Below are 12,120 nucleotides of genomic sequence, written 5' to 3'. Positions count from 1 at the left end.
ACTCAAAAGTTTTACAGAGAAGAGCAGAAAGATGTTCGTGCTCAGCTAAAAGTGAAGTGATCAAAGTCATCAAAATGAAAAGAAAAAAAACAAATATTTTATAAAATATATGATTGTTCTGAAAAAAAAGGAAGGCTGTGTTTTTTGGAACAGCATCTCAAAGCCACAGTAATCAGCAATGTAGAATAAATCTGTCTCATCTAAAGCTTGGATAGAGTTTACTAAAAATGACTTGGCTATAAGTAAGAGTGGGGTTTCAAGTGAGGTAGTGACATTTGTAAAAAATAAAAATAATAAAAAAGTAAAATTGTGAAAAAACTAATAAAGCGGTATAAACAATTGTTTGCAGTGATTCTCAATTGTCTGAGTTCTAGCCCACAAATTATATTAGGAATGCATTGGTCCAATGCAATGCAATTTACTATATTGAAAAAGCCTCTACATCAATCTTGGTCTCAGATAAAAGTGTAACCATGGCAACATTGACAGCGAGCGCATGCATGATGCAACTTGCATCTTGCATCATGATGCGCTTCAGTAATTGAGCTTCAAGTCAACCTTAGCTAGGCAGCTAAGGACTAAAAAGTGCTCACATGCAGTCCTGCAACCAAGAAAGAGTGATACAAGCATCCTCTGTAGGTGTAATGATCAGAAAGGCAGCAGAGAAGGAGGAGTTATATCACATCGTCAAGAAGATATTGAGGAGTCATCTAAATGTGCAAAAAAAAAAAAAAGACAGAAAACTGAGTTTTCAAAGATGAGTGGAGGGAGAATTATGAATTTCTTTTGCCCCAGTCCAGCACAAGACCCATGTGACTAATTTACTCAGACAGTTGGAGTCATGAATAAAAACACTTTTTGTGCCCAGGTTTAGACAGCTTCTTGAAGACAGACGGTGCCGTATTTGCCACTAGGTATATGTATTTTACTGTCTCAGGGGGTCTGTAACTTTTACCTCAATCGTTTTGATCTTACAATGTCTTGTCTTTAAATTCAGTTTATTTAATTGATTTGACATTTTATTTGTTGAGACATTAAAAGTCATGAAAATTAGGTTAACCATGTTTAAGTTAACATTTCTCATAAAACTCTTGTTTTCATTAACTGTCAACAGTTAGGTTCACAAGTAAACAATTGTATGTACTGTAGGTGGAAAGTACATTTTGTTTTGATTGCAAGCTGTAAGCATATTTCATAAAAGGGATTTGCTTATCACTAACCTTTGACCTTATTACTTCTGCCAAGGAATTATGTTTTCGGTAGTGTTGGTTTGTTTGACCGTCCATCTGTCTGTTAGAAGACTATTTAAGACTAATGAACAGATTTTGATGAGATTTTCATGACTTGTTGGGGTTGTCACAAAAAAAAAGTGATAAAATGTTGGTGGTGATCCAGATCACAATCCAGATCCTGCAGTTTTTTTTTATGATACAGGAACTTTTTCTACAATTAATTTCTCCCAACTGTTTTAAAAACTGGATTTGGAACTCCAGTTTGTGCTGATAACAAAATTAATAACTCGTTGAGAAAATATGTCTGAGGGTTACAAAAATATAATGGATGCCAGTCTCGACTTATAAATTCTGAGCCACACTGACTTTCTCCTTTTGTCAGACTTTAATAAAAGACTTTTTGTCGCTGCTCATTCAAGGTGGATCTTTTGAACCCTCATCACACCACTCTGAACAAAAAGACTGTTCTCACGCCTCATATTGGAAGGCACCAGCGTGCAATTTGAAAGCATACACGGATTTGACGCTCGGTCTGCCCTTATTTTTCAGTGAAAGGGGAGCAAGCGGCATAATGAGGGCATCTTTTTCTTGCCAAACTCTAGCAATGTTTGGATGAGAAAAGTTTATGAAATTATAAGTTTAAAAAAGAAAGAACGGAGACTGAAAAAAACCTCTGACGTTTTGTTAAACTGTTGTGAACATGGTTTGAACTAGGATTCCTTGAAGCAATGCATATCACTCACAGCCTTGAGTGCCAAAGGTTTCAACAAGACAGCAACAATCGATCTATTAGTGCTCCTAAAATGTCAATCAATGAGGATGACTCACAGCTGTTAACACACCAAGGTTTAGGTCAATGTCTTTAAAACTGACAGTATAGCCATTTATTATACATGCAGTTATTACTTTCTGAGATTTTTATTAAGGTCCACCTAGTAGTTCATGATATTTCTTGCTAACAGAAAAAAAAAAGCTTCACACACACACACACACACGCTGGCGATTACATTATTGTTTGCCTTTCATGGCAGTGAGTAAGAAAAGGGTTTAATCATCACACTTTTCTTTCGGCTTTAACATTTGCCTCGTTAATGACCACCTTGTTTTCTGTGCTTGTACAAATCAGCATCCACACACATACAGTGTCATTTTTCTCACAGTTCTTTTTTATTTCAGTTTACGTTTTCAGCGGTTTGCCATAGTATTTCTAGAAATCACTTTGCCTCAGAACTGTTTCAAACAAAGCATTGACAGACTTTAAGCAAATTCATTCATTTTAGCCCACAAACAGTGTTATCTTCATTCAAATAAAGCTTAGTGAAGTATGAGCAACAATCTCAGTTATTTACTCAATAACAAACACTTTTCCTTAAGTTCAGTTACATTTGTACAATGGCAGACCCTGCATTTCATAGCTAGGCCTGCAGTGGTATCCTCCCTGAATAAATTCATCACTTAGTACCACAAAATGATGCCACGGCCACAGAAACCATCATCATTACACAGAAATACAGTGACGGGATGTTGCATCACAGACACATTTTACGCAGCAAGCATTAGCCTTTAATGCTTTAGTCCAACTATTAGCCTGAAGCAACAAAATGAATTAAAAACAACTCAATTAACTCTCCTTTTACTTCACCCACTACATATTCAGTTCCAAATATAAGTCCTTTTTTATTGCCATGGAGAGTAATGCAAAAAGTTGAGTTTGTCCACTTTTGTTCTTGGCATTTTTTCTTTTTTTTTTTTTGAACACCTATTAATTGAGCTGTATATCCACTCGTGTTTCCCCAAAAGCTCTCAAAAGCACCGCTGCTTGTAACCAACTCAAGCTTGCGAACCCAGCGTGTCTCCAAACACCATTTCGATCAGTTGCGGATAACAGACACTCCCAGCAACACAAACTGCAATGCTTCTCGGAGGTTGTGAGCCATGGGTACTTCTCATAGTTACTGATTTAAAGGTGGCAGATAAATCCTCTCCCCTCTCTGACCATCCAATTAAAGGACGTGAAAAAGCTGACGTCTTTATGGGCATACTAGAGTGTTGCCAACTCAAAATCTGCTTGGTTAAAGCAACAGACTTACTGCCATTTTTTTAATCTACCAGGGCCTGGACTAATGACTCTGAAGGCCTAGAGGCAGATTTCTTTGACCCCATCAACTCACGATGGCTGAAATGTAACTGGACAAAAGCTCTAAAATGAACATGTATTTCTAAAAGCTGCGCAACCAAGTAAAAACTGTCAATGATTAAAAACATTTCTATAGAAAAAAGTATTAATAATAAAATGCATGGCACTGATTCTGATCACTGAATGTTTAGGCCAGCAGAAAAGGCCTTGCTGGCCCTGACGGTTTGTATAAGCATCCTCACCATCGAAAAGGTTGCTATTTGTTTATATCTCAAACTGTCTGTCATGTCACTTTGTGATAAAACCTGTCCCTTATAATCTAATTATCTTTATGATAACCAACTAATTTAACCAACAGTGACAAAGGAAAAAGATGGGCAGTGAGTTTCAGCTTGGATGGACTGTAGAAACAGATTACTGACAGCAGTAAACAATGTGACCCCCCTGAGACTCTCTGTTGTAAACTATCCAATTAATAAATCCTAAAATGAAACGTCAACCTGAAAGATTTGCATCACTTGTCACTCGTGTATTTTTATTGCTTCATGTTTCCTTTCTGAAGTTTTTCTTTTAAAAACAGACTAGAGATGAATGTGTCTTGTTTGTGGACATTTTTAATCGCATTTTTCATTTTAGTTTTCTCAATTAGTTATGCAAAATTTTAAAATACTATACTTTCTGAGGACACAAAAACAAAAACTGTTTGCTCAGACCTGTAGCTCATTCCTTTGTAACCATTTGTCTACGCAGTTCAAATTGTTATGATATCAACACAAACTATGTGACACTAAAGAGGATTTCATTTAAAATTCATATCATTCAGATCATCATCTCTGGTTGCTGTCTGTAGTCCAAAAGACTGCTGCCTCCTGTGGCCTTATGGAGATCAGTTTCTTGTTGAGGGAGCTTGGGTGCTGCAGTACATCTTCTCTGATGATGTATTTGAGCTATGGACAGTTTTTACATTAAGTGATGTTGTCCCTATTTGTAGTAGTTGGAAAAGGGAGGGACAAAATCCTCCCTCCAAAAAGGATTTTGTCATTATCCTCTCTTCTCAGAAAGGGAGGATAATGACAAAGATGAACATGTAGGTGGTCGGTTTCTTTTGTTCTGGTGTTTGTATTCTGGCATTTGTGTCCTACTCTAGATAAAATCAAACAGTTATAAACTCTGAGAAAACAGTCAAATGTTTAGCAGTACGGTTAAAACAATAAAGGCTCCAGCCAATATAAGTTGTCTAGTTCAAATAAGAAAACATTCAAAAAGTTGTATCATGAAAGAACGACTTGAACTCAGCTTCAAAGTAATGATATGTCATCAGATTTTAGATATGAATGAAAAATACAAATACTTTGAGTAAAAACAGCTATACCCTTTGAAGATCTGAGGCTTGATTCTTAGACTGCAGAGCAAAGGCTTCAAACAAAAAGAACTCTTTAGTTGGACTTGTATTTTGTGTCTCGAGGACATCTGTGGTCCCTGCAAAAAAGACGAGTCTCACTAGCAAAGCGACGCAGCATCACCACTAGGCAAGCAAAGGCGTGAAGCGGTGGGACTACCGGCTGCCAGACATCATTATCTCCCCCAGCACTCCCCTACACACTCACAAGTTGTATCAAACTTAAGTATTCTGTGGAGAAAGACTCCCAGAAAAGAACAACAAAAATAAAACCGGTGTTGGTGATTTTAAATTATGTGCCTCTCCCGTCTCAGGAGCCGTATGCACCCTGTAGACATACAGAACAAGATTCAATCCTGCCAGGATATTGACAGGATTTTCTGTCTACCTTTGTGTTTCAGAAAAGAATAAAGTCTGTGACACAGCCTTTCCACTGACTAGTCCCTCATGAAACCATAAAGAAAGTGAATAAGAAACTAAAATGCTACCTTAAGAAAATATAAACTTTGCAGCGACAAAGTAATTAAAGCACCGACTATTATAAGTCAGATATTGCTCTCCTCTTCATTTTGTACACATTTCCATCAATTTTCTCTGAACAAATGCTCTACCTTCACTTCTTTTGTGAGACATTTGAACTCTGAGGACTTTCAGCCTTCACAACTGCAAAGCAGGCAGTCAGATCCATATGGCTCGTAGAATTAGGCAGAACAAATTGGCCCACTTTAATGCGGGTACGCAAAAGAGGCAAACACACCTATCCAATTTGTTCAGCCTCCAGGTGCAGCAAACAGATGTGTTTGATGAAACATGTCTGGAGTGCTGACAACGTGATGAAGTGACCGATAAAGAGACGCAGATAAAGATGGCTTTCCATCGGCACAAATCTTGCATCAAATCTGGGATTTTGTCAACTTGAGCTCCTTGATCGATCCCAGTGCACGCTTATCAGCGACATGTATCTTTTATCTGAAATGGGATTAAATCGCAAAGCAAAAACATCACCAACATTTGAGGAATGCACATAGATTGAGAAAAGTAACCTGGCTCTTTCTGCACTGTCTTTGATAGTATGTGTATGATGTGTATTTCACAACTGTGGATTTAAAATAAGAGGTTTTTAGACAGATTAACCTGAATTATAGGGGCCTCAAAAATTGCAAATGAATATGTTACTTAGTCTAAAAAAACAATTAATGTTTTAGTGAGTGAATGTCACATTGTATAAGGGAAACTTTGCTTATAGTAAGATTGTCTACCTGTATTATAAAAAAAACATGCTCATCTTTGAACACAATGTGTGTCCTAGAGTGTAATGGTTGTCATACTACTGCTGCAGACAGAGAACTAGGAAATATAAGTATTATGGTTGCTACACTCAGAAAAAGAGATCCTGTTCCAACCTTGTATTATGATCAGTTCAGTTTAATATTCCAGCTGTCAATTTTGAGTTTCTTGTGTAATTGTGAAGTAAAATACCAACAAAAAAAGGATACTGACCATTCTATTTTATTTTTTTAACAAAGGAGATTGTTTTTTTTCCGTTAGAAGAGCTCAGAATGAAGATCTAGTTCAGATATCACAACATTGTTTCTCAGTATGGATCAGATGCATAAGGTCTGGTTCCATCTTTGACTTGTAATTACATCCAGAGATTTTGATCATGAAAGCACTATAAATATCTTCTCAATGTCGTGACAAATGGTTCTGACAGAAAGACTGTTTCTGGTAGGAACCTTTTTAAAAACAGACTAGTGTATAGCGAGCATGACAACTTTACTTTACTTGACAAGTTGCTTTCACTACAAACCATGGTCAAACATTTGTCTGTACGTATGTATTATATGTTAAAGGGGACCTATTCTGCTTCCTTGAACAAGTCAGGATAAGTCTGTGGGCTATACAAAACATCTTCATTACATTTAATACACCAAATCACCTGATCAGTTCTGCCTGTTTTGAGCTCATTTCAGAATGAGCGGTTTTAGGGCTATTTCACTTTGTGCAAATAAGCTGCTGTTGCTCATGCCCCTGACTCAGTGTCCCGTCTGAAAACATAAAAACTCTCTGAAGGATTAAACGCTGCAGATCTGATGCACATTTATGTCATTATTAGTTCAAACTCTGAGGATTCTGACTTTGGGACAGGGACACTTAGCGGTTCCGAACCGACATTTGTCAAGTCAGAGAGCGGCAGTAAGTGGGTCCAAAACTCAACTGGTAGTTGGTCGGGACAGTGGCAGTCAGCGGGTCCCAACCACATTCATTGAGTTGAACAGCGGCAATCAGCAGTCTGAAACCCGACTGGTAGCAGGACGGGACACCGGCGGTACATGTTCTATATTGCAGTTGACAACAAAACATTTTTTTTTCCCAGCAGACATTGTGCATTGGTAAAACCAGCAGAACAAACGGGATGGTCTTCTTGTAATGAAGGGAGTGGACCTCCACTTGGGTTGCTATGTTTGACGTAACAATTTTGAGGTTTTTGAAACAGGTCATTTTGGAACACACCAGAAAACATTTAGTTATTGTCAAAAAATGTCTGGATGTTTTTGTTTTTGCACTTGGACTGTTTCTGGAAGCAGTAGATAACCAAATGGAGGTACAAAAACATGCAAAGTGAATTTTGCATAATAGGTCCCCTTTAAAAACTGTGATTTATTTTGTAATAATGTCATTTAGATTAAGGCAACATCAAGTAATATGTTTGTATCTTACTTTAAGTTGTTAGTATGGTAAGACAGCAGATGACAAAGTTTTCCAATTGAAATGGTTTAGTAAGTTAATTTAGCTCATTTACCTATTTAGTCAGTTTTGAAGTTATTTAACAGGAAAGTAACAGTAATATCTCACTGCAGATATTTAATTTAATTCAATTTATTCTGTACACCTGAAGTGTGAAGTTGAAATGGAAAAATGTTAAATACTTAAGTACTTTTGTAAGCAAACAGCAAATGACATCTTTTGTTGTGTTTCTGTGCTTGCTGTTATTTCAGTCTTACAAGTAAAAGATACAAAATGATGAGAATGGAGAAAAACCTGAAGAAATAAAACTGAGGAGAAAAAACAGTCAAAAAGAAAACTCCAGTCCTCACTGAGTATTCGTTCTTAATTATTGTTAAATATCTGTCTAGCTGTACATGCTAAAGATGTGCTGCAGGGACAAAATAGAACCTTTTTTTTTTTAAACTTTGACGGTGTGTGCTGTATTCTGGCTCACCTCCTCCAGCCTTCTACACTCAGAAAATAATGAGCACTGATTGCATGATTTTCACCTGAGGGGTTGAGCAGCCGCCAGGTGATCATGGGGTCCGGCCTGCCGCTCGCCAAACAGCTGAGTGTCACGTTGCTGCCCTCATTCACAGTGATGTCTTCTGACACCTTGTAGATGTTGGCTGGAACTGTGGACACAAGAGATATAATGTTAAGATAGCGCAGAGGGCAAAGTAGTCATAATCCCAGGAAGGTTTCACAGACTTCTCTGTTAAAAAAAGGAACTATGAACAGAACCACTGTAAAACATTCATTGCTGACTGCTAAGATCAATTAAAAAAAAAACAAACTCTTAAACATTTGAAACAAGGCACATTAGGGTCACCATAGTAACCACACATCCTTTATCTGTAACTTCCTGGCAGCACTCTTAGGACAGGCAGGCAGAAACACACTACAAAGTGAGGCTTAAAACACAGTCATGATGCAAATCCTATTACTTAACTGTAAATGACAGAAGCATTTGTCCATTCTGTTTTTCCCACGTTTACATTTTTGTTTTTGGGGTTTATTTTTCAGGTTCGTATTCTGTGATTTGTATTTTCTGTATTTTCTTTGTGTTCAGTTTGTTTTCTGTATCTACCTGTGTTTCCTGTCATTTCTCATTACGTTTCCTCAGTCAGCTTCTGCTCCTCACTCCAGCCCCGCCCACTTACATCTGTTCAGTGTTGTCATTAAGACATCTGTCTCTACTCACCTCATCAGCCCCTGCCTATTTATTCTCTCTAACTTCTCTCATTTGCAGTCTGCCATTGTAATTTCAAACCATGTCCTGTTTGGCTTTGTGTCTTATTTTTGTGTTTTTTGCTACTTGTTATTTTTGCTGCCATACCAACATTTTTGTTGTGCATATTATTTATTTTTTTTATTTTTAAATCATCTTTATTTATACATCTTTGGGTCCTTCCTACCTTCAACCATGACAACATCTGGTTATCACACATGTATTTTTTAATATGTCTCTAGTTTTCATGTAGATCTGACAAGACCATTTGTTTCTAAGCTTGAAGAGAAAACTCTGAGCTCTATTACGGGAGTCAATGAGAGTTTGGATGTGTGCACTCTGCATTCTGGGGTATCTGTCTTGGTACATCCTGGACAGGTCTCAAATCCATTACAGGGACACATTGAGACAAAGGACAAACAACCATTCTCACTCTCTAAAGAGGACTGAGCTTTCTCACTTGCCAAAATCACATTGTTTATGTGAAAAGGTTTTGTAGTCTTTTTTTTTTTGCAAAATTTGGTCTACATCATACACTGTATTCCTACCTAAAATCATAGCACACTCTTCTTATTTAAACCGCACATTTTTAAGTATTTAAAGGTTTTCTAAGCTTACAGAAGGAATAGTGATTCAAAAATAGTGACACAAGCTGAACAGTAACCAATCAAATGAATAAAGGTTGCTGTAATGCTTATGTATTGGCAAAATATATAAACAAAACTTTTATCGGTTCTCAGATGAAAGAAAAAGTTCAGGGAAACTTTGTAAAACTTGTTTTTTAGGTGCTAAAGCCCTTAAATACACTTAGAGTGAACTTTTTTCACCCTAACCTAACATCCAAATAAGTAGATTAATCCTCCTTCCTCGAGTTCTGAGTTCGCTTCTCTTGTCAAATGAGGATCTGCCAGATGTTTATTGCTGATTTTTAGGTCAGACACAAACTTTCAGAAAGCAGGATTTAAAATTCCGTTTAAAATTTCAAGTTAAAGGATGAGTCACTCACATGTTTGTGTAGATGTGAGACTGCTGTTCAAAGTTAAAAGGCACTGCTTCATCTCACCTTTCAAGACAGTGTTTAATGATGTTTTCACCGTGCAATTTCCATCTACTCTGTACTCCCACCACTGTCACTTTCATTAAAATGAATAAATAAATAAGCAAACAAAAAAACATTGAGACAGGGAGAGGAGGGGGGAAGAACAGCTCAGATAAACTATGATGGTAAATGCAGCTTAAAGCAAATCAACAGTTAGGATGCAATCAGTCCCAGACATGCAGGGCATATATCAGAGGTTTCATAAATCCTAAGTAATAGGGTTGAGATAAATTATTATTAATGCTGACATTAAGCCAACAAAGCCCAACAAACAAATTTTGATCAATGACACTGTAATATGATAAACTATGCAACAATCCATAACACCGACCAAATTAAATAAATAAGAGTAACTCTGTTATCGCTAAAACATTTATAGATGAGTTTACATTTCTAAGTTCTGTAATTGTATGCAAGAGTGCCAAGTCAAAGTTTTTTGAGCTTGACATGTTTTAGGTGAAATTATTACATTTAGAAACAAACTATGTCCTTACGAACAAAAACTTGCGTTGCATCCAGAGAATTCAGTTGAGTTTGGTTTCTTTTCCCATTGGTACTAGAAGTAAATCCGCATTCCTCTCTGCACTGCTCAGCATGTGAACGGCCAACCTGGTCTCTAGAATAAAACCTTGCAATATTAAGTTTCTATTAAAGTTTATGCCCTATCTTGCATGAGCTAGTGCTCAGCCAACCAACCAGACTTCTGCAAGGGGAAATTTGATGGGTGACGGGAGAATACATCACCGATTATCCATCTGGGACACTGAAATTAGGCGTCTTTCAGACAGATCACGGTGTATGTGGCGCTCGCTGTAGGGTTCCTGGAGCAGTGCAGAGGAGAAAGGTGCACGCTTACAAATCGTGTTCAAGTTCCAAGCTGTGGGAGACTGAAAAGACACAAAGGATGTAGCTAGCTTTTACAGTTGCAGCTTGGTAGCAGGGCGTGAGATGGCCAGCTTATCAGTAATGTCATTTCTTAAAGAGGATGAAGGGAAAGCAGAAGGTATGAGTGTAGGTTCCTAATATCATCTAGAGGGTTTAGGTTTGTGCAGAAGCTGTACCAGTATAACGACTTCTTCTACATCTGCTTCAGACTAAGGAGCAAAGTTGGATCAGAAACCAAACCAAACAAAAAAACTAGGCTGCAGAATCTTGAACAATCTGCTCATTGTAGCACAGTACGCACACAAAACCTCCGACAAATTTTTGTAATATTACCTTTGACTGATGTGACATCATTGTTTTAACTTAGGTGCAGCATGCAAAATACCATGCTCGACCTTTTTACCATATAGGCTAACATATATAAACTACATATAGTATCTCAAACTGTTTGACTGACTATCTATACTCCTGAAGCCAAAAATAACATTATTACATATCAATAACTAAGAGGAAACTCATTTTCTTCACTTAATATTACTGATTTTAAAGGCAAGTTGTATTACACCAAGCAGATTTTTCATGGATGAAATTTATATACAAGTCCTCTTGTAAAAAAAAAAAAAATCTCATAACATTTAAAAGACTAAATGGGTGTAAAATACACTTGAACCTGTTTTGAGAACCACCACTCTATTTACTCTTGAGTAATCAAAGTAGTAAGGTGCTCATTATTAACATCACAAAAAAACCCCATTAAGCACACCTGAAAGTGTACTTCTTTTGGCAGGTGCCTAACCTCAGACTGACAAAGACAATAATGATGCACTTTACTGAGCCCTACATCACCTCCTCTATCATCAGCTGCTGCCAATGCCAAGGACACAGATAGATGGCAGCATTTAACTCACTCTGCATAGGTAATGATTGGCTGTTACGTGTCATCTCTTCAGTACCTTCAAATCAAAATGAAGGCTGATCCTTTTTATTTCTTACACAGACACTGTCTGAGACACCTTCTGTACATCAGAGCCAAAACTCTGTTTGAAGCTCGCCTCATCCATGACACTCCATGTGTTATGCTGTCTTTTAAGCTGATGCAACAAATACAGTACATTAATTCTAAAGTTTAGAGACAACGTCCATCTAAAGGGGTTGAGAGTTAGGCAATTTGCACTAATGATGTGTGAAAAGTAATAAACTCTTCACCACTGTTGTCAATGTGTGCATAACTGGCCAAAAAAAAAAAAACCTCAGTCACATTATTAAAGTTAATCAGTTGCTTTAAAAGACTGAGCGATACTCCTGCTGTGGGTGTTTTCAGTTCAGAGCATATTTGGACTTCTTGTTCCCAGTTGGGAATGCTTAGAA

General features: G+C 37.3%; 1 protein-coding gene across 1 annotated transcript in view; it reads right to left on the bottom strand.

Moving 5' to 3' along the window:
- Positions 1 to 12,120, bottom strand: part of LOC108244434 (limbic system associated membrane protein) — a 246,543-nt gene that overhangs the window by 44,994 nt on the left and 189,429 nt on the right. The window contains exon 4 of the mRNA XM_017430636.1: positions 8,047 to 8,172. Coding sequence (XP_017286125.1) covers positions 8,047 to 8,172 — 126 coding nt within the window. The remainder of the gene's footprint in view (positions 1 to 8,046; positions 8,173 to 12,120) is intronic.

This window comes from Kryptolebias marmoratus, linkage group LG2 (assembly GCF_001649575.2).
Source record: "Kryptolebias marmoratus isolate JLee-2015 linkage group LG2, ASM164957v2, whole genome shotgun sequence".
In the NCBI taxonomy this organism is placed as follows: domain Eukaryota; kingdom Metazoa; phylum Chordata; class Actinopteri; order Cyprinodontiformes; family Rivulidae; genus Kryptolebias; species Kryptolebias marmoratus.
Note: the sequence above shows the minus strand (reverse complement) of the source record. Positions and strands in the feature narration are given on the sequence as shown.